Here is a 21,980-nt window from a genome sequence, read left to right as displayed (position 1 = left end):
GACCAAAAGGGTGTTTATAGACCAGCAATTGTATTTAACTTAGAATCTACAGGTGAAGAGCACCTGTAGATGGGGATAGCTACTCTATATATACACAAATGAATGGCCTAGCCGCAATGGCTAGGCAAAAAGAAGTCATATTTATCCCTCCAATGATCTTACTTTACCGATAACCATTGATACCTAGTACTTGTCCGGATCTGATCCTCAGGTCACCTAAATCGTATACTAATCCCGAGTAATCGTATCATGTGTGGACATGGTTAATGTACCTGAGGTTTCTTATATAATAAGGGTGGGAGGAAAGCAGGGGTTTCCGTCACAAGTGTTTTAACATTTTTGATAATAACATTAATTTACAAAATTCTGAGAAATGAAGTTGAAATTTTGAAACTAGAGAGTGAAATTGATCATAAGAATACAAATTTATCAATATTTCAGAACTTGAAACTTGATATGTCGGATTGAGTAGGAGTAGCTTGATTTTCTATATACGATGTAACGGGGTTCTACTATAATACTCATATTATTCTCCACATCATCTACCCCAGAAGGTGGAGTGGGTACCTTCATTCAGTCCTTGAAGCACTGATCTTCACAAGTTGAATTCCGTAGACTACGAGTTAGCTTGGTAGAGAGTATTTCCATCGTGGTAGAAAGGGGTCTAGACGAATTAACCCCCATAGATTTAGGAAGTACTCTTTCGGTCACCATATTCCGCTGAATAATCCATTCTTTTCCAGAACACATATATCCATTACAAATAAGCTTATTTCTAATTTCCTATTCCCGATGGACTTGAGATTATCTGATTGAAAGAATCAATTGAAATGGACGGTTCGGAATCCACATTTGCATCGGGCCCGAAAAAAGTTAAAGATTGAAATAGGTTTAGCGTGTTTCGGCGTCGTGTTGATGAGTTTGTAAGCCAACCCAATATTCGGACTGATTCCTAGCAGAGCGGGACCCGCTGTACGAAATAGGAGCGAGCGGAATATTCCTCGGAGTTGGAAAGTCGGACAATCTTAAAAACTATGACTTCTGAGGGTCCAATCCGGAGTCTTGGATTTTCATCTTCTCGGGGAATAGCTTTTTACCTCATGCAGTGAGTTGAGATATGGAACTACACAGGATGGATTGCTTAGATATCTGTTTCGGCGATTAGTATCGTGGTGACTAAGGAGCTAAGTTCTATGGAGGTCAGGAAATCTGTAATGTCTCTGGTTGATGAATCTGGCTAGCTGGTGGATAAGGATATGTTTGATATTATAGGAGCTCCAAAAGTTGGTGTCTGCTGTTACTCGAATTTTTCTGGTGTCATATTCCATAAAAATGCTCATTTTTCCGATCCAAGGAAAGGAATTCCGTCTATTTGGCATCGATTGATGCATTTCACATGATTGTATTCGGATAACTTCTTGCATATTTCTGTGCCGCCGCCTTCTACTTCATACCCTACAACATTTCCAGATGTGTATGTGGAAGCAGTTCCTCGACCTTCTCTCCTAGCAAGATAACTTCCTTGTTCATCGGGGTTTTCTGTCGGTGGCAGGGCACGATCCTGTTTACATATCCACATCCACGATCACAGAACACCGTCTCCGAAGCATATATGCCCGACGATTCACACTCATCAACATGTAAATCTTAAATTGGGCGGAGGAGGGAACAGGTTCAGAAGAGGAATGGTATCGGAGATTCAGAGATAGGAAGATGCATCAGGTACAGATACGCTGCACAGAAATAACCCGCAGTCCGCAGATATCCATGGATGATCCGCCTTATAGATTATCTATTAAAGCTCCCGTCTGCTCTGCAGGTTATTTACAAATAACCCATTCCACAAACCATCTATTCAGATTTTTCAATTATCCAACCTATAAACAGATTTTCCATGGATTATCTACCAGAACAACGATCCACCCTGCAGGTACCCGTTCCAGAAATACAGAAGTCCATCTACCACTTGACCTCCAAGACGGTATGCTCTAGCACCTGCTTCCAAGCAATGGCAATCCAACTGTTCTACCGGCACACTTTCTTAAGCGTAATGCTCGCAGTCTATGTGACCCCTAAACATATGAAGGGACTGTCATATTTCTTGGAAGAAAAGGACGCTGCATTATTTATCACAAAATCGACTATCATTTTGTCAAGTCCAGACCACGGATATGCCAAAGAAACATTCATGAACGAGGTTTGGTTGCTGCAGCTTGGTTTGTTTTATTCCTCCGAGATAATTATGTTAAGATGACGTCCCAGAATGTTCAACAATCCGGATCAGCAGCCCCAAAGCAAACTTTTAGTATTCAAAAGGGATTATATATTTAGAAACATTCACTACCTCTAGATAGTTTGAATACTCAGACTGATTAAGTATGTTGAAATTATATCTACTTGAAAGCGATTCAATGTATCAGGAAGCTGAATGATTGATTAAGCTGAATAGTTCGAAGACTTTTCTTCGTTGGACCACGATCCAAATTGTTGAATATGTTGTAAAGCACCAACGTTCAAGGAATAAAACTCCAGTATCATACCTGCACTATCCAGATAATGTGTATATGTCCAGCAGTATACAACTATTCAGATACATTACGTACTGGATATAATTATGCGCGTGTGATTGAGAAGAAGGAGGAGTTTCAGTGATGGCGCCTTGAGTATCAGTAGATACTCTCAGTCCTTCGATTTTTATTACTCAAACTTGGATTGAAGTTGGCATTTAGAGGATCGGAGAGGATAGCATCATCATTTGCTTCGATAAAATTATTCTGTAAGATTTGTAATTAGGATTGAAGGTGCTAAAATACATTATTGATGCGAGGAAATCGGCGTGTTCTTTATACCTTGGATTGATAATGAAGCGAATATTTGTGAATCTGGTCATCTACTACGCCGAAAGATGTATTTATTCATTCATTTTGTATAACAGGACACAGTAACTTGTCAAGAAGGAAACCCAAGGCCATTATGTAGGAACTGTTGTTGGAAATAGCATACCAAGTATCTTCATACAAAAGTAGTGTGTGACGATTGACTGGGAGCTTAGCTAATTCGCAGCTTTGTCCATTCAACTTTTAGATTTGACTGGCAATATTCGCTAGAACAACGTCGTTTTTTTACTTGCTCATCGATAAGGAGGAGATAAGGTCTATAGCTAAAGTTGATGATGATAGATATACTATTAATAGCCCTGACAGCATCGTTCTACATATAAAATTCAGACCCCGAATACTCTCACAGGGGTTCTCAAATTATTGGGAGCAGCTATCTCGAGGCTGATAAATGTGTAGGCTTCCGATTGATGACGCGAAGATACGAAGGACATTATACGGGAAGTATATGATGGTAGAGTATATGCTAGGAACGGGGTATAGTATCCTAAACCGTTGGGGCAGATACGCTTTTGGTTTATCAAATGATTCAAATCCTTCGGCAACTCTGGAAACGACCCGATAACTTAGAGACACTCTCGATTCATTCGAAATGATTAGGCAGATTAAATCATATGAGAGTTCAAATGCCTATGTTTCAGTCGTTCTGACCTTTTCGCAAAGCATCTAGCTTCCTATAGTGGTGGCTACAAATCACAAAGTACAGCCATTAATATCATACAGAGATAAACTTTCGAAAATCTTCCTAATAATGATACACTAGTAGTATTATTGGGCTTGATTTAGAACTTCCATCAGGAATCGTTGTCTCCTTTCTACATGTAAAGTCGCCGTCTATACCCCTAAGTAATTCTTAAATTGGCACGATAAAATAATGAAATTTTTTCCAGTTCACCACTAGGAGAAAGTGCCACCTGAAAAATCACTATGGAACGGTAGATACTCCCAATTGTATATGTATCACCGTAAAGCGTTTGCTATGTCAAAGGTATTGAGCAGATGGGATGGTATGTACCGAAATTGCACCCTTCATAGCTAAGACAGATGGGAGAGACTTCTTCCAACTCCCAAAGGCTAGTACTCTGGTTCGACGGCGTAATTGTTTGAAAAACTCGATACAGCACTGGCTTGTCTTGTTCACTCTTCTTCGTTACCAAATCAGCATGGTACACTTGTCTTCTTCTATGCGAGGATTTGCCGTAAACCAACTTCCGTTCCAGAATATGGATTAGGCTTCCAATCCACATCTCATCTAGAGAAGGGTGATACACTCGTACGATGTCCAAGTTGAGACCATAGTTGCAGAACCACCACCGAGCACAAACAAAGACGAGATAACTAGGTTCTTCGGCCGGCTTTAAGAGAATACAGGTTTGGAGCTGTATTCTCAGATCCCCTATCAAGATCGAAAGATATTGAAACTAGAGTTATCAAACAATAATCCCTCTCTATCCACAGAGTACAGAACATTCTATCGATAAAGTATTCCCATCCCCTCCATCCAATCGCATCATATACATCCAAGTCAAAACGATTAAAACGAGACTTCACGACTTCGTGTTCACGACCCACTGATTTACCAATTTGTGGAGTACTTGGTCTTGGTACTCACGGTAGTTAGCATCTCCAATTTTCCATCAAACCAAGCAGATCCACTGATCCACAAGCGCTCGAATTGAGAGTTTGAGACAAGGAGAGGCCAAGTCAGCCTTGTTTTATGACTTTCGGAGGTTTTGAAACTTTTCTTCCTTTCGATCTACGTGCATCAAATTGATACGAGTGAGATCGAGAGACATTATTTTATTTGTGTTGTATTTGGCGGGGATTTGAATTAAAGGTATCTGGGAAGTGTGAGGTACAACGCGCGTCTGTGGCGAGGAGGGTTTGAGATAGAAGGATTGATAATTCTAGAAGGATTAGAAGGGAAGGTTTGTGGTGTGGAATGGTTTGATCTGATAATCTGAGGAGAATATTCGAGACAGGGGTTCTATTCCTTACATATTCGTCATTTGATTTCCTTCGAATTAACATTGAGACCTTTCCGAAGTCGAAGTTTATTTCAACAGGGTGAAGAGTTATCTGATGTGAACTGGGCGAAGGGAAATAAGATTGAAAGGGGGCTCGCTTAATTGGGAAGAGTTCGAACCTTGATTCCTCATGATCTGCCATTCTGTGAGAATATTAATGCTGCAGCATGATAAACGTGTGATTCGTGACAGCAACTACGCATGAAATTCGTGTTGTGTACATGCAAACCGGAAGTTATAAAGTCCATGCCATCTTTCCGACGCCGTCGGGGGAATGATTGTCGCCAGAGAAGGCACGTCGCCATTCGGGATATCGAACTTGCCTGCAGTGAGTACCATAGTAGCTGAGTAGTGGACGGGTAGCATGAATATCCTGTCGCATCAATAACTGCAAGAATATCGAAGTGTAGTAATTGCAACATGCCTATCTAATCCGTGGCTATACTCGAGAATTTCGGAGCAGATACCGGTCAAATTGTAGGTTACATGCCTGTAATTTCCATCCTGTACCTCACGTGTCCGTCCAAGGTGTTTGCGACTGGTACAATTGGGTTACCAATGTATCTTTCGCGCCGAAATTATGCAGCTACTTTTCTTTTCAGGTGATAAAGAAAGAAAGGGCTGAAAAACCTTGGTATTATCCCGCTCAGAAGTGCGACCCGGAATAGGCAAATTCACATGTGTGGTGGGATCAAAGTTCATTATCTCATTCCTCGTTGGATTCCCTAATGTCCCACCCATGGTGTTGCATGTGAAATTGCTTTCGCATACACAACAAATTTCCTTTTCCATACCGCAGCTGCAGTTATTCACAAAACCTAATTAAAAAAACATATTAAGCAACAATGCCCAATTCAGATGAACCATCACTCAACTCGAAACACAATCTCCACTAGACCCCACGCCCACATCGAGTAAACTCTCACAATCTAATCTAAACAATCCTAGTACGCGCAAAACAAGGGTCTGCAGCCCTGCCGAACATGCCAATCTCTCGGATCAATCTCCGTCGAAGTAAGCTATACCTAAGAAGGTAAAAAAGCGTTCTTGTTTTGATTTTCAGGAACGTCTTGAATTGGTCATGTCTAATGAATTTGGTAGGTTGTGGCTTGAATTTATGTAAATTTCAATCTATCTCTTACAGGACCTTGTACCAATTAGGTTGTATATATTCCAATAAGGTTGTTTGTTAAGGTGCTTGCTTACCGTTCCCAAATTATGTAAATAATTTCTGCAGACAGCAGTAACACGCGATGAACTCGAATGATAGAATCTGGATGATAGGGAAGCCATGAGAAAAAGACGAGATACCCATGCTTTCGCGCCACGGGAGTATCCATACTTCAATAGTACACGTTGACAGATCCAAGTTTGAGAACAGAATTCCTGATGCGGATATGATACACCCATGGTAGCATCCCGAATGTGAACGTTCCACGATGCACGAAATTGCGGAACCCTGTTAATAAGCCTAAATTACTCGATTTGCTCGCGGACAAGCCAGAAACCCTTTCAATTAGATCAAGGACGGTGGGAGGTCGAGACCATGGTCGAAGATTCGCAGATTACGCGCTTGGCAGCTTCGGTCCTTATCGTCTTGTTACCCCTCTTCTAATCTATCATCAACCATAGTGGTAAACAGTCGAATGAAGTGCCAGTTCACCGAGTTCAGATCTGAAGCTAGTATGCCTAAGACGTTAGGATATGTAAATGTAATGTACCGGACCTGCCACTATCCTTCTTTCTATCCGCATAAATCCCCTGTCAAGCATATCTGTACGCGCTATTCGTTTTTAAGCGGTACTCCGTCCGTACCTGAAGGTTATTTATTTACCAACCATGTTGTTTTCCAAGTATGTATGTTCTACTCAAAAAATTGTAATTACAAACATTTTAGTTCAACAAACTTTTTAATATACAAACCGTCGAATCCCTGATTACCATTCCGTGCTGACCACGGTTCGGTGATGACATGAACAAGCAGGGTAGGGTAACCAATTAATCCGGACTGCAATCCAAACATTGAGAAGCCTCGGATTGTTGAAACTAATCGGGACATTCAGATACTTTTTTTGAAAGAAAAATTCATATTGAGATATTTATAACCCCTAAATGTTGAATTCTATTAAATAAAACAAATCATCAAAACAGTGAATTTGTTCAAATAGTTAAGCTTTTCGAACACGGAAAGCTTATATCCAATCTGCTAATCAGAACCATTGGGAAGCAACATCTAGCTTTCCTGCGCCTTGAAACATGCATAGTCACATTTCTTATTTCATCGACTTGTCCATCTCCAGCAATACTTGCGGCTCTAATAAACAAGGGTGCCAATGACTTTTTCCTGTTCTAGATTCCTCATCCGATCCACTATACCAGGATAAATCAAGGTACGCTTTTTTGGTTGAAGTGGCTGACTGAGGAAGAAGAAATTCCCTGCCGCACTCTAGCTGCATGACGCATTTTGGCATAATTTTTGACGCATGTTCGGTTGGATTGAAACGAAAAGAAGGCTTTTCGAGAAATTGCTTGGTTTAATTTGATGATGATTCATTGTCCAGGTTAGTTTGCTATGTATCAAGAAATTTGCTTGACACAAAATTTCCCCAAATTTTCTGCAGCCTGACCTCGTTTGTCTTCCTCTGGTACCTTGCTGCCTATGGTTACTTCCCCCTCACCTAACTCTTCCAGCTCAGATCTAGACTCTGTTATATACATGCCCACTGGGATATACATCCACCACAAGATTAAGAATAGAAATAAGTATGTACATAGTGTAAGATTTGAACCAGCGCTGCCGTCTTCACATGCGGGTTTGAAAAGAATTGTGCTACCCAGGCACATCCAAAAAAAAGCTCAGAGTTAAAAAAGAAGGCACAAAAGGATAATGATACAAGAACTAAAAATGCCTGTCAACAGGTAACAAAAATGATGTACAGAATGTAAAAATACTCTCAAAGAGTTCGATGCGCAGAATGTAAAAGGTAAACAAGAAAAGGCTAAAAGGTGCGCAAAAAATGGGTATCTTCTGAATAATCAATATCGAAGCGGGTAGAAGGCAAATAAAAGGCAACATCTGTTGATACGAAGAAAACATCTTTGGTGATGAATGAATAAATAAAGTGGTGAATCAGTGGTGTCATTGCCGCTGACGACTCGGTTCTGCGGGACTTAGCTCGCGTGAGGGGTCAATGAGAGCTAGACTGAGTAGTGGGAGGAACTCATATGAAGATAGGAAATTCGTGTTCCGCGTCGCAGATCGTACCATACCGTTACAAGATATAGAAGATGGTACTCGTACCGGTTTCTCGACTATGCGTCAAATAAAAACGAACTCCATTCGCTGGCGAATGCTTTTCCGTATCGGTTATTGATCGGCAAGTTTCTGAAACGTGTCTAATTTCTTCCATCGTTACGTTTTCCAGAACGTCGTACCTCTTCCCCATCCATGGCCTTTTCTTCACGTCTAATCTCCGATACTGCAGAGTAGTGACGTTCTCGGTCTCGCTGAGATTGGCTTTGCTGATTTTGGGGTTGAGAAAGCGCCCGTGGTCGGGAATCGCTGTGTTCGAGTAGGGATGAAACAGTATTCGAACCACGTGGCTCTGAAGGTGCTGATACCTGCTCCTGGCTTTGTGACCGGGTGGGTGAAGTGAGGCTTTGAGTACTGAAACCACTTTCAGTATGTCTATGGCGACTTGATGGTCGGCCGTGTGAATCACCTCCTCGAGCTGAGACATCACTTTGATTTCTTGAATGTCCGTAGCGTCTACTCGATGGCGTGCCTGATATCGATGATCCTGTCTGTGAGAATGAAGGGGAGGTATACTGTGGCAGTGAGCTTGGATGTGGAGCTGGTTGCTGAGGCCCTGTCGCTTTTCGTTTCTTTGGTGAAGAGACATGGTCTGGTTAAACAGTTAGCACAGTTGATTCATCGGAAGAATTATAAACGCTTGCCTGAAGGTGTCGGAGGCTGATGGGCGCTGCTCGTACCTGCTTGTGATGTAGGCGGTTGCCAGTGATGAAAGTATATCGAAGGCGAAGATTGTGGTTCCTGTTGCTGCTGGGCGTTTTGCAATTGTGCTAAGGGATGACCTGATTGCCCCGGTAATATTTGCATGCTAGAAGCTGCTGGAGGCGGCTGAATAAGCATTTCTCCTGTATTTAATCTTGGGAGCTGGGAATTTGCAGCTGCTCTAGCCAATGAGCCCTCGGTGTGCCTTGATCTTGACGCTGGAGACATTTGGTAATTAGGGAGAAACCCTGGCCCCGTAGGTCCTACGGGCGTTGATGGTACAGTAGCGGGCGCTGGATGCTGACCTCCAAATGTAGGCCGGGAGTCACCACGCTGCAATTGCTCCGGTGAGGTATGCTGACTTTGCCCTGGCACTAATCGCTGTTGAAGTTGATGCTGCTGCAGTTGATGTGCTTGGGCCATGTAGTGTTGAGCCCATTCTATGCTAGCACTTGGTAGATTCCCACCACCCATTCCAGCGAAGACCATTGGAATCATGTACGGAGGGATTCCTCCCGCCAGGGAGGTTCGTAGCATATCCTGCTCGATCTTTCTTTGCTCTAATCTAAGTGATTCTTGCCTCGTCTTCTCTTCCTCCTGCTTCCTTTTATCCTCTTCGGCCTTTGCTTGAAGCCAGTTTCTCATTGACTCCTCTGCACCTTGCCATTGCTGAGGCGGAGCTGGTAATTGTAATGGGCCCGTTGGTTGGTTCAATGCCGGAACTACTTGTTGTGGTGGTTGTGGTGGCTGTGGTAATGTCATTGGGGGCAATCCACGATGGTGAGTCGACATGTTCGTCGATTTCCTGAGTGCTAAAGAAGTAAAAGATTGTGATGCCGACGTAGAAGAGCTTGAAGAGCTAGAAGAGCTAGTAGTTGTCACTGCTTGTGGGAAACGAGAGCTAGCTGGTGGTGTTGGTGGAGAATATTCATGAAAAGACTTGTAGCCGTGGTGGACAGGCTGTTTAATTGTGAGTAACATGTCGGAATGGAGGCATTCACTAAAGCCAAAAAAAGGAAAGTAAGAACGTGTGTGAAAAAAAAAGCACCTTTAAAGTGATAACGGCGAGGTGCAAATAGGCAGATGCTAGCCAATGGACCCGTCGACCTTTTATGTAGAACTAGAATAAACCCCCACACTTCTCACCCATATTTGCCAACTCGTACGTGGTAATTGAATGTCTGGGTTCAGCCGTGTATATCAGATATTCCAGATAGATCCGGGATTTGAAATGCTAGTGATGTGTGGGACTGCGGAGCTTAATCTGAATCGGCAAATCACAGGGCCACGAGTATTGACTCAAGATCTAGAAGTTGACAGAAAAAGGTCTCTCAACTGCAGGGACGATCCTCAGGGTAAAAAAGGTTGTGTTATACATAAAAGTCGTGTGCTTTATCAAGAAAAAGGACAAGATCGACTGGTTGTAAGCCTGAAGAACGGGGGAGCAGGCGTTGAAGAGTGATTTCCACTAAAACGCTCGGTACAGATAGTGACAACAACCTTGGAAAAGAAGCAGACTGAAATTGCCGTTGAGCTCGAGATTGCTTGTGAAGTGCGAAATAAAAAATGAAGCAGGGGTATCCGATATTACAAACAGCGAAGATGGTGGGGCAAGTGGGAATTTTGCTTTTCGAGTTTACTGTTTTGACTTTAGATGGTCTGCAAAGGGTAATAACATTGCCCAATATACTAAGTGATACAAGCTTGGGATCTTTTCGTGAGCAAAGCCCTTATCCGAAATGGCAGTGGCAGACTACGAAGATGTGCATGTACATAGTAGTAGCCTGTAGGAAAGTGATTGGGTTGCCGGTTCACCAAGGGCACCTAGGAATACAAAAAAGTGTAAAATGTGCCAATGGTTGATGATCAACTAACTAGGTTTTGGATCCCGACGCCTGGGGCTGAGATTGGGGTGGAGAAGACTGGAGACGTCGGCCATAGGGCCACAGAAGAAGAAGTCGAATGCATCAATGGAAGCTTATGTGTGCCAAGGCTAGGGTGCTAAATGGTCAGAGCCCCTTCCGGGTGCTCGAGAAAATCGGTGCCTGATGAGGGAATTGAGTAGTCACAACATTACGGATGTATGTATGTAAGTTGGAGATTGGTAAGAAACGAGATTTTCTCCCCCAGCTACAGACCTACCTAATACGGTATACGTATGGCTGGCTAGGCTGTGTGTTCGTTGGTTTCTTCTCGAAGCGCGACCACCTACCGCAAGGTTTGCAGGGATGAAGGATTTGTGGGAGGTGCATGGCGCTCCTCTCATCCACTTGGAGCTCGTGAACATATCCAGGATGCAGGTTCTCCATAATACACTGGCATTTTAAAACGTAGTTGGTTGGCCCTAATCTTCTAGTGCTCATACGTCAGGTCGCCCCATACTCGATACATTTGCGAGACCGACATTAATTTCTCACCCTGTATGATTAAGACTTTTAGGGTCCTCACTCGCGCCTGTTAATTGGGTGTTTCGAGAGATCTGAATTGATGGTTCATCGGTCGTCGTTAAATCCTGTGTCTCTTTGAAACACAAGGCAGATCATCAAATCCAACCGGTACGGGTCTGGGCCAACCAAATAAGGTATAAGCATCGAATTTTCGCTAAGCTCCGTTATGAAAGGACCACTTCATCTCCCAGTTAATCAAATCTGACCTGACAATGATGATGGCGTTGATGAAAAGGGAATATCATTTTGTCACTTGTGTTCATTTCAGGTTTTGTGAAGAGATTAACTACTAGGTAACTGCTAGATAAGTACTGTAGTTGGCAAAACGTTATACCTCGGTTGTACCAATTTGTCTCGAGCCTACCTGACCTGGGTAACGGTATTATCTGTTTTAGGTTAGGAGTCAGGGGCTAGAAGGCTTATAAGGTAGGCCGGCGATGGGTTAGCTGTCAAACATCAGAGAAGAGACTTTTCTGCCTAATTACCAGATTATGGAGAATTCTTATTTTCCGACAATGCACTGGTTTCTTCTGTGTGCCAGAATTGTAAATTCTCGAGTCTCCATTGACTGGCAATCTCCCATAGTAAATTGGTCAAAGCTTGCCAATTGGAGGGGGGCACCGCATCAACACGGCAAAGGTAGGTGTCATGGCTTGATGCTCGTGTTACTTGATTTCGAGATTGCTTTCTATTATAGTATACCTGGGTACCTGGTACCTGGTAAGTTCTCTGTCTAATGTTCCTGAATGGGAACGGTTAAGCTCCCGAGGTCGGCGTTAGATTCAGCTGGTTACATGAAGGAGACTTTTTTTAGGCTTCTAGAGTTTGCTTTTCGTCCAAGTGGTATGTAGTCACCATTGGCAGGGGAACGCCAACGCGTGGGATTGTTGCATGTTGCTGGCTTATTCTTCTTTCGTAGCACAAATAGGTAATTGCAAAATACAGTAATGAACCCGAATGTTCTCTATGCAATCAATTTCTCCGAGCGGATAGCATCATTAAAAGTTTTAGGAATCACGGGTGACCGTGCCTTGGCGCTCGCCAAATTTCGTGAGAGAGAGATGAAGGGGCGTCGGATAATTTTGGTGTTGAAGCTTGATGCAACATGCCCGAATTGCTACGTAGGTGCTGTAAGTTGTAATGCCGTCTGTATCTTTGCGTTCAGGATACCTGATTGTGTGCATACGCTGATATTAAATCAATCAAAATCAATTCCTACACCGTTGGTTTAAGAGAGACATGAATGGATAAAGGGGTTGGTGGAGCGGTGTGTGCTCTGTAGTTGCAAAAAAAGCAATTCGTTCTCGAACATGTAGCAACGGTACGAGTACTTGGCTTCCACCACATCATAATAAAACAACTTCATTCTATCGATATTGAATGTTCGAGAATATTCTTCCATGACGCATTGTTGGGCTAATCTCCAAGACATTATCAAAATGCATCTAAGATGAATGGCCGGAACCTCCGAAGTCACCTCCTAACCAAGGATACAGATGGGATTTTAATGAGTTTCCAAGGTGTGTGATAAGACGCATTAAAGTGTTGAAGTCTATCAAGATTCAAACGACTTTAGATTCTAGCAAAAATCTTGAGTCCAAACATTAAGGGGTTCTCAAACACGGGATAAATCAAAAACCTTGTATCCCGTGAACCTGGTTGATGCTTTCATCGCTCACTAAGTCCTTGTCATCCTTCTTTCTTCTGTGCGTATGAGATCGTTTTGGTAACTTGCTACTACGAAGGGACGATTATGCATAGAACTCGAGCCTCTAAGGGGTCATAGTGCCAGTCTAAGTAATTTTGAGAACTTCCGTCCATATACTTGTCTAATCAACTTTATTAATTATACGATGGTGGTAGATGTTTTCTTTTTGAAATTCCTGGTTATTTACTTTTTTTTTCCTTGATCAGAAAGAGATTGACGTACTTTTCGGACTGGAGTACAGAAAGGGCTAAGTAGGAGAGCCACAAGTTGGAGAATCCTACATGCCTATTCGACAGCCAGGTAGCTTGACGCGTACAAACTTTTGCCTCCACCGATGTTCAGTTACCTTTTTCTAGCGGGGTTAGACATAGCCCGTTGGGTGTTTTGACAACTCTTTTTCAGAAACCATAGCACACCTGCTCATCTACTCTACCACGTGTAGAGAAGCTGTATATTCCTACTTCTGAATGTAATGCTGTAGATCTCATTGCAATCATACGATTTCCGGACAATGTAGATCTCAATGAATCATACGATTTCCCTAGATTCTTATATTGAGAAGCGGGACATGAATCCACAACGAGAAAGATTACCAATCATTGTTAATTATTACTGCCCAAAAAACATATTCGGAACAAGAGTGTTTGGTGGAGTACACGAATCTTCAATACGATCGACAACTCTAGACGGATGCCCGTGCCCGATTTTGGCACAACCGACTCCATCTGACAGCCCGTCTGATAAGAATCTTGAGTTCTCAACAGCAACATGTCGATCATTCTCTTGCCTTAACGTTGTGAGTGTGAGCTTGAGCTTGAGCTTGAACTTGAATTTGAAGATCCCAACATGTGGCGAATCAAACACGCCATCATTAGAGTTCCGCGTTGATCCCATACGTCCATTATGTACTTTTAGTACTCGAGTATGAAGCTTGCCTTCTTCGATCCATCTAACCTTGCGGAAAACCCCACTTCTCGTGACATTAAATGTGGTACCTGGAAAAATTCATGCCCCTCCAACCGCCCAAAAAGATTCTCCGGTCATGGAAGAATATCAAATATTGATCGTTTGAATCAATACATCTAGCACATTGAAAGACAAATACACCGAATGTCTGTCTAGATACGAAAATAATGTACCAGCCACAATGGATTTCAATACCCGTTAGACTAACGTAACGACACTCGTAAGCTTGCGCCGACATGAACTAAATTTTCAGGCAAGACTCTTCCATTCGAGAATACAGATTCGGCCTTGAGCAACGATGATCATTTCACCACTTCCCAAACAAGCCAAATCGTCGTCTAATGCTGCTGTACATCCTAGCAACAATGCGAGCTGTACAAGCGAATACATCCACAAACTTCGTAGATATAAGCTAACGTGCCACTCGATACCAGCCAAGGCGATAATATCTATCCACGAGGGGAACGACATTGGGGAAAATTCAACCGGCCGGCATCATACGCTGTCACGAAGCCGCCACGAGGAAACCATGTGCTGGGAAGAATCTTGGATACTAGTATTTAGCCAACTTTATCGATTGGGGATCTACACAGATATTCATTTATAACCTTTGGTACCGCCAAGTAGCTATTCAATTTTGTATCTCAAAAAGCCCTTCCCATTGGTGCATTGAGTGCGAAGCATCAGCTTTGTGTCGTTCCTTAGCTCCATCTGCAAAAGCAGACAGCTTTCTTTCTTTCTTTCCTTGGAGCAACCTAAAAAGAGTTACACCTCTATCACGCTAAAGCCTAGATATACTAAACTCCTAGAATCAAAGTCCGATTCAATACTCCTCCCTCACTTTCTCTCTGTTCTTTCCCCCGCAACACACTTTTCCTCGGTTCTGGCACGCTTGGAATTATATAGATGGAAGTAGCAAAAGTTTGCAACCACGCGAGAAATCTTGAAAAATTGCACAAAACCTAATTACACTCATTTACTTGGAATGGGAACTCAAGAAAAGTTTTCCAATTTGAGTCGAGACAAGAACCTTACTGAGGATATTTCAATCGGCAGTATACGAACAAGTACCATTGGCAAAAACAATCAGCTTGCAGTGATTTTGGGATGCACTATCTTGAATGAGGACTTCTGTGGAGGGAATATCTGAAGATTCAAGGCGTTTCCAGTTCCAGTTACAGCTGCTTGTTTCAGAGTTTGAAAATCCCTACATTTAATCTCTCGCATTCTGTTCCATTATCTCTGGAACGAGGTTTTTTCTACCATATGTTATCTATCCGATTCTCAACATTCTATGCTCAAGCTTAAGTTAGGAGGATAGATAATTATTGATTATCGATCTCTACTCATCTTCATATCTCCACTCCGCCGTATCCTCCCTCCCGATGCAAACAGTATCATATTCGCTCCGACTTTATATTGATCCTATGATTGATATCCATCTTTCAATGTCATATCAAGCACCTATTTTTTCCTCTCGTCAAAGAGGATCGATCGAATACGAATTTTGGACCATAGTTATTTTATGCCACATTGCAAGCTTCAAGCATTACGTTACGTGAGGCACGAGAAGATAGATTTTTTCCAACCTGAAGATATAGTTTAGCTAAAAGGTCAACAATTTGGCACAGTACCTCTTACTATCCTCTTTTTATATCTTAGAAGCATCTGATAACGAGTACAGGTTATAAATTCACGATTGATGAGCAAGGTTCGTAAAATGTGCCATACTCATCCAGTTCAATCATCCTCAAAGGGACCAGCAAACTTGTGCACCATATAAGTATGCAAATTCTCATAATCGCTTTTTCTTTACCACACCTCGAACGGAATCCCATGACCACAAAACTTCATATACTAAAATTGAAAGGCAAGCTAGTTAATATCATACTCAGCTTGCAAAAGTACCGTTTTAAATTAATCGACTTCTTTTTCAAATCAAGGTTTCTGTTAAAGTGAATGGTTCCTGCGTAGCACGTGCACAGGGCACTAGTCCTATTAGGACTAGATTGAGAAGCTCTCTGTAGGAGAGCTTCGCACTTCCGTAGAACTTAGATAGTGAGTGATTAATATACTAGACCAATATAGCCTCAGTTCTGCCCTATCAGCTTCCCACTATTCCCTGTGTAAGGTCATTCCTTTTAACAGTTTCAAATCTTTTCGCAAATTACCGCTCCCTTTTTTCCTACCTATTACTTTTAACTTAGATTCAATTCTTATATTTCTATTAGAAATCGTTAATATCTCTAGTTTATTATGTACATGACCTTAAACATCATATATCTAATTCAAAATTCTAGTTATAATTCTACCTAACTCTAAAGAATATACATCGAGTTTCAAAAATATTTTCTCAGATAACTAGTCATACATGTTACAATATCAATAGTAAAATAAACTGTGCTATCGTATACATATAAAGTTCCATACATTTCGTTTCGAATCATAATTAGAGGGGATTTTATAATGAAGACTACAAAATGAGAAATGCCCTGTATCTTTGAAAGAAATCCTATATATAATATTTATTAAAAGATTGGGTGGAAGAGGCCTCTATATTGACTATATTACTACGTCTGTAGGCATATTAAGATCTCCTCTTGGTATCCTCGGAGGGGACCAATATGCCTGCTTATGGTTCGTCTAATCTAGCCTGTTTAGGTAACCGTATTACTAATCACGACACGTGATTAGTACCGGTAACTTCTATTCCTTTTAACAATATTTCTATTATTCTATTGATATCTGAATATTATTATACTTTTAAAATGAACACTCTTTTATATATTATTAAAAACACAAAAGAATAAATCAAAGATGATCCTAATCAGATAGCAGGTTTCTCTTATATATTCTATGCTATTATATAATCAGCAATATAATATTCGACCCAGTAACACGGGCTCATTGTACAATCAGTATAGTACTAGTTATAGTTAGATCCAATCGATTGTTAGTTTACTATTATTACTAATATTCAATCCAGTACCCACCAGCAACTCCAGTTTTCAAAACCCTCACATACCACTCACTATACCACTATACCCCCCAGCTAATATCTCCCTCCTCTCCTCTTCTCCCTCCCCTCCTCTCTCTTCAATCTCCTCATCAATTCAAACTTAATTACTACTTCATCATATCACATCCACCACTTTAAAATTGTATTTATTTACTCTAACTACCTACCTACCAATTCGTCATTTCTCTCTAAACTCCAAAATATATTTTACTTTTATATTTATATACTCATATAAATTTACTTAATACTCCTTATTTTACCTCCCTAATCTCATTTAATAATAAATCAAAATCAAAATCAAAATCATATAATACAACAGAACTCTCTTATATAACTCTTATTACATTATTGTCACGATTCACCATTAGGTTTGATGGTGTTACGATGGTAGCAAACTGATTAATTAGGAGAGCTTAGGCCTTCTTGCCTCCCAACAGCGTTAGCTGGTAGGGGTGCTCTTTTGGCTCGGTGGGGATCCCATTTTCTTTGGCAAAGTCGGGATCCATAAATATTCCTATAGCTCCTGAATCGATCAGGGCCTTGACTTCCTGGTTCTCCAGGTTGACTTCTATGATTAATTGTTCAATCTCTCTGAAGCTACCTTCTAGGGCACCCGCTTCTCGGGATCCCAGTTTCTTGGTTCCAAATCTTACTTGTTTCTTGGTTCCAAATCTTACTTGTTTCTTGCCCTTCGCGGCGAAAGGCTTTTTCTGGGAACAATCCCCAGACATATGTCCACCTTTACCACAGGTGAAGCATAGATTATTTTCCTTGCGTTTCTTCTTCTTTTTAACACTAAGTCCCGTTTGGTTTATGGCGGCGTTCAGCTCCGTCCAACTCCATTGGATCGCCGGCATCATAGTGTCTGTTCTGGTACTGATGTTTTGGAAACTTTCTACTCTCTTGAGTGATTCCCTTCTTCTCTATTCATTGTTCATAAAAACGATTATCAATTAGGATGGAGGTCTCGATTAACTCGGAAAGGTTTGGCGGTTTCGGAGCTCTAGCTAGCTTGTCCTTGATGATATCCTTGAGTCCCTTATAGAACTGGGATCTAAGGTAGTCATCATCCCATATAATACGCCCGGCGTATTGTTGGAATTTAGCAGTGTAGGTTGTAACTGACCCTGTCTGCTTAAGTTGTCGTAATGCTCTCTCAGCCATGTGATCGGGGTCAACTTCCCCGAAAGCCCTATCGAATCCTTGTCTGAATGACTCGTAAGTATTGAAGAGGCGGCGTGTCTCAGGTTTCATATTTTCATTGAGTTGGCTGTCGGTTGTCTTGGTCATTAGGTCATTGAAGAAAGGTTCGATCCAATTGAACGCAGTTCCTCGGAAGAACGAGATCAACCACAAGATCCTTTGCATTTGTGTCAAGAAGAGTTGTCCATTGAAGGCGTAGTAAAGATCAGCTTGTGCGACAAAAGCTCGATGCTTGCTACGATCTCCGTGGAACAAGTCAGGGGTGGATACCTGGATTGCTCGTCTTGGCTCCATGGTGGCGGCGGCCTGCTCTGGGGCCCCGATGGAAGTGAAGGAAACTGGTTCGGTGGGTGGCTGACTGGAATCCATCGTAACTGATATAGCTTAACCGTAACGATGCTCAAAGTGTAACGATACTGTACTAAAGGCAGCGGTTGCCTTAGGTTCGTCGGTTGGTAGTTATGGGTTAAGGCTTTATCATTGGTATTCGCTTGAAAGTGAATTCGTTACTAGATCAAGTAGAAAGTAGGTAAACTAATTGATAACTAAGTTGAGCACGAAGCCTCTAAACTATGAAACTACTCTGACTATATAATGATCGATAAAGGGAGCCCCCAGGAGCTTTCTGGCTCCTCAGGGCTCCTTATCACGTGATTTCTGATGGTGCGTGCGCATGCGATCTTAAGGTGACCAAGATCAAATACTAATTCGATGAAATCTGATCGTGTTTGCACAAGGCCTAAGCTCTCCTAATTAATCAGTTTGCTACCATCGTAACACCATCAAACCTAATGGTGAATCGTGACAATTATATCATTTCTATTCCTCTTCTTTCTTTTTATCAATTAATTAATTTATTTATAAAAAAAATTATTTGATTTAGAAATCTCTTTCTAGTCTAGCCTGAGATATGTATTTGTAAAAATTCTATAACTTCTCTCTCTTTTGTTAATTTTATTTTTTATTCTTATTCTTATTTTCATTTACTTATTCTCACTTTCATTTACTCTTACTGTCACAAACAATATAGCAATACAACATAATAAAATAATCTATTTATTTATTTATAACTTTCCATCCATCCATTCACTCACCCATCCATCCACCCATCCATACCATCTGACCTTGGATTCACCATTTAGCATCTCTATCTTGCATCTCTATCTATCTACCACTTCTCCCTCTTTTCCTCCTCTCACATCATATCTACATGACAGCTTCTCTACTCTAATAAATCCCACTCTCCACATCACTCTATAGTAAACATTATATCCCTTTGAAGTACGGGGAACATTGATATAACACTCAATATTCCCATTCCCTTCTCCTTATCTCCTCCAATTACCCTCTTCCCCTCAAGCCATCCAATCCAACAAATTCTCACTCCCATCCCAAACCTAATTTCCACCTTCCTTCAAGCAAAAATTTAAAGGCTATATCCATAGCCATCCATAGCCATTTTATTGCTATATATTATCCCACCCGCTAACCCTTACCTTCCTAAGAAAATGAAATATACAATGAAGAATAGAACCCCACTTCACCTTTCTCTCTCAAGGAAAGTCAATAGATTAAAAAGATATAATATAAAACCCACCCCATGCGTGTATGGTATAGTGCAGTAAAAACGAGCAGCAAATGACTTTGGAAAGAAAAAGAATGAATGAGCTAACAGCCCAACATCAAGGCATCAAAACAAAGGAAATATTCGTTGTGTTAGCAGTACAGTAATATGTACTCCAACGTGGTGACGATTTTGTGACATCGTCGGGTATCTTGTTTCTCCTTCCTTATAACTCAGCTCAACTTCTCCTCTTCACTCGATGTAACTTCCATTCCGCTTTCGCAACTTTCATCAATAATTCCTCATCCTTGACTGGGATCCAGCTGGTAAGGACTTTCATTGAGCTCTCGAAATCACTGTCAAGTAATATATCTCTAGTACCATCGATTAACGCCGCACTAGTAGCATGAACAATATCCAAACCACCTGCGAATGGTCGATCTTTACAGTAAGGTAATGATTCGTCTTCATCTCCTAGAAGCATGAATACATCCCAAACACGAAGTTGAGCTGGGAAAGGAATCGAATAGTTGAAAAGAGTGAGATACCATCGAGTACCGTATGCAGTTGGTTCTATGCCAAGTTCATTCTATCAGAGTCAGTGTTTGTATGAGTGAGATAAGTGGAATATCAAAACACTTACTAGCTTAGCCGATACCTCACCATTATCTAGCCATTTGGTTGAAAATTCATCCAAAGCAGCCATCAAACCTGGAAACCCTGGTTCGTATAATTTCTCCAGACCACGTAAAGTCCACATTCGTACTAGCATGACGAAGCATTTTTCTTCATCATAGTAACACAGAAGAGTAGCTGCTAATGATGCCATACCCTGAACATACCCAGTAGCTGGAAAGTATAGTGATAAAGCGTGAAGAACTCTAAAGAGTAATCGCTGACCTCCTCTATATCTTCTTCTAAACATGATGTGACTATTGATTGTCCGAGGAACATCCAGATCGATCTGAACATCATCCGCTGAACTTTGATCCTGTAGCCTATGGAAAGCTTGAATTATATCTTCCTCTTGTGGGCTACCTTTTCTCTTCTTGGCTGAAGAAGCAAGAAATGAATACCATGCCGCAGACCGCCAACGATCAGGAATCCCTTTCCACGTCCTTTCTATTAATTTGGAACTTTTCGTATCGAATTCGAATTCCATTCCCTCTCCATCCTTGCCCTTGATTATTTTCGCCATCCTCCTCCATTTCTCTGTTCGTTCCGATTCTTTCCTCTTCATCAACTCCATACCTTTACCCCCTTCCACTTCTTCAGCAATATCCGCCAGTCCCGGAGGTAAAGTCAACATATCACCTGCCTCGTCCATCCATCTTCTATCTTTATTCCCCGGTAATCGGTTGGCGGCCTGCCTTAGTTGAGAGCTTCGCGAACTGCGTATTGATGCATTATCCCCCTGTGACCTTTTTGATGATCTCGCAGAAACCTTTCGACTAGGCGTACGTTTGAGGCCTCTCTGGGAATTCGCAGTAGAAGGTGATCGACCAAAGGTTCGTTTTCGTCGTGGTGCCTGCGAGGCTAAGTGAAGTACAGTTGAAACGCGTTGTGGTGGCTTTGGTTCTGGTGTGCCGGGTCTGGAGGTGGTCCTCTGATTAATGAAGCCATATCTATCGACATCGTTCCCATTCACATCTTCCCAATCTTCGATTCCCCCAGCTAACTCGGCAGGTCTTCTGTTTGACAATGCGCTCGCGGATCGTGGTGGTACTCCTATGCCATTTGGAGTGAGGTAACTGTTTGCCCTAGATTAATTAGTGGAGAGCGGAATTATCAGTAAGCAGTTCCACACTCACGTAACAGGCCTTTCGGGTATGGATTCCCCTCCAACAGTTAAACGATTATCAGTTGCGTCGTCCTTCCCATCGCGCCAGTCAAACCCCGAGCCCGACTCATACATAGATCTGACCTTTTGCGATTCCATTTCCAAGTCGTCGGATAATACTTTGATCGTGGGCGACGTGGTGGCTAACATAGAAAAGCTGGGTTGTCTATTGATGTCTCTCGTCAGCACAATAAGCTGGTACGCTACGGGGCTTTGATTCAACCCACCTTCGCGTCGCATTTGTCACTGGCTTGGCCATTTACTGCCTTTGTTCCACCCAGCATCATACTACCT

The 21,980-nt window shown here is 41.8% G+C and overlaps 10 protein-coding genes across 10 annotated transcripts in view; 5 read left to right on the top strand and 5 right to left on the bottom strand.

Moving 5' to 3' along the window:
* Positions 1 to 1,034: 1,034 nt before the first annotated feature.
* On the top strand, positions 1,035 to 2,376 carry SS1G_05710 (predicted protein; the record flags this gene model as incomplete). The annotated part of the gene is made up of 3 exons (XM_001592739.1): positions 1,035 to 1,105; positions 1,888 to 2,216; positions 2,351 to 2,376. The coding sequence occupies 3 exons, from the start codon at positions 1,035 to 1,037 to the stop codon at positions 2,374 to 2,376; spliced, it is 426 nt and encodes a 141-aa protein (XP_001592789.1).
* A 1,500-nt stretch (positions 2,377 to 3,876) lies between these two features.
* SS1G_05709 (predicted protein) lies at positions 3,877 to 4,129 on the top strand (the record flags this gene model as incomplete). Its single annotated transcript, XM_001592738.1, has 2 exons — positions 3,877 to 3,904; positions 3,933 to 4,129. The coding sequence occupies 2 exons, from the start codon at positions 3,877 to 3,879 to the stop codon at positions 4,127 to 4,129; spliced, it is 225 nt and encodes a 74-aa protein (XP_001592788.1).
* A 1,030-nt stretch (positions 4,130 to 5,159) lies between these two features.
* Positions 5,160 to 6,334, bottom strand: SS1G_05708 (predicted protein; the record flags this gene model as incomplete). The annotated part of the gene is made up of 2 exons (XM_001592737.1): positions 5,160 to 5,312; positions 6,131 to 6,334. 2 exons carry the CDS (start codon positions 6,332 to 6,334, stop codon positions 5,160 to 5,162), a joined length of 357 nt encoding a protein of 118 aa, XP_001592787.1.
* Positions 6,335 to 7,829: 1,495 nt separating this feature from the next.
* SS1G_05707 (predicted protein) lies at positions 7,830 to 8,298 on the top strand (the record flags this gene model as incomplete). Its single annotated transcript, XM_001592736.1, has 2 exons — positions 7,830 to 7,843; positions 8,100 to 8,298. 2 exons carry the CDS (start codon positions 7,830 to 7,832, stop codon positions 8,296 to 8,298), a joined length of 213 nt encoding a protein of 70 aa, XP_001592786.1.
* Positions 8,299 to 8,693: 395 nt separating this feature from the next.
* Positions 8,694 to 9,731, bottom strand: SS1G_05706 (hypothetical protein; the record flags this gene model as incomplete). Its single annotated transcript, XM_001592735.1, has 3 exons — positions 8,694 to 8,829; positions 8,918 to 9,045; positions 9,207 to 9,731. 3 exons carry the CDS (start codon positions 9,729 to 9,731, stop codon positions 8,694 to 8,696), a joined length of 789 nt encoding a protein of 262 aa, XP_001592785.1.
* A 947-nt stretch (positions 9,732 to 10,678) lies between these two features.
* SS1G_05705 (predicted protein) lies at positions 10,679 to 11,250 on the top strand (the record flags this gene model as incomplete). Its single annotated transcript, XM_001592734.1, has 3 exons — positions 10,679 to 10,708; positions 10,937 to 11,020; positions 11,110 to 11,250. 3 exons carry the CDS (start codon positions 10,679 to 10,681, stop codon positions 11,248 to 11,250), a joined length of 255 nt encoding a protein of 84 aa, XP_001592784.1.
* A 651-nt stretch (positions 11,251 to 11,901) lies between these two features.
* SS1G_05704 (predicted protein) lies at positions 11,902 to 12,914 on the top strand (the record flags this gene model as incomplete). The annotated part of the gene is made up of 5 exons (XM_001592733.1): positions 11,902 to 12,025; positions 12,084 to 12,106; positions 12,251 to 12,314; positions 12,398 to 12,516; positions 12,837 to 12,914. 5 exons carry the CDS (start codon positions 11,902 to 11,904, stop codon positions 12,912 to 12,914), a joined length of 408 nt encoding a protein of 135 aa, XP_001592783.1.
* Positions 12,915 to 14,309: 1,395 nt separating this feature from the next.
* Positions 14,310 to 14,531, bottom strand: SS1G_05703 (predicted protein; the record flags this gene model as incomplete). The annotated part of the gene is made up of 1 exon (XM_001592732.1): positions 14,310 to 14,531. One exon carries the CDS (start codon positions 14,529 to 14,531, stop codon positions 14,310 to 14,312), a length of 222 nt encoding a protein of 73 aa, XP_001592782.1.
* A 2,961-nt stretch (positions 14,532 to 17,492) lies between these two features.
* SS1G_05702 (hypothetical protein) lies at positions 17,493 to 18,651 on the bottom strand (the record flags this gene model as incomplete). Its single annotated transcript, XM_001592731.1, has 2 exons — positions 17,493 to 18,000; positions 18,206 to 18,651. 2 exons carry the CDS (start codon positions 18,649 to 18,651, stop codon positions 17,493 to 17,495), a joined length of 954 nt encoding a protein of 317 aa, XP_001592781.1.
* Positions 18,652 to 20,084: 1,433 nt separating this feature from the next.
* The window catches only part of SS1G_05701 (hypothetical protein), a gene marked incomplete at both ends in the record, with an annotated part of 2,676 nt that continues 780 nt past the window's right edge, over positions 20,085 to 21,980 (bottom strand). Inside the window, 3 exons of the mRNA XM_001592730.1 lie at positions 20,085 to 20,435; positions 20,490 to 21,606; positions 21,658 to 21,862. Coding sequence (XP_001592780.1) covers positions 20,085 to 20,435; positions 20,490 to 21,606; positions 21,658 to 21,862 — 1,673 coding nt within the window. The remainder of the gene's footprint in view (positions 20,436 to 20,489; positions 21,607 to 21,657; positions 21,863 to 21,980) is intronic.

This window comes from Sclerotinia sclerotiorum, genomic scaffold (assembly GCF_000146945.2).
Source record: "Sclerotinia sclerotiorum 1980 UF-70 scaffold_7 genomic scaffold, whole genome shotgun sequence".
Taxonomy (NCBI): domain Eukaryota; kingdom Fungi; phylum Ascomycota; class Leotiomycetes; order Helotiales; family Sclerotiniaceae; genus Sclerotinia; species Sclerotinia sclerotiorum.
The sequence above is the reverse complement of the archived record's forward strand: the minus strand, read 5'-3'. Positions and strand labels throughout refer to the sequence as shown.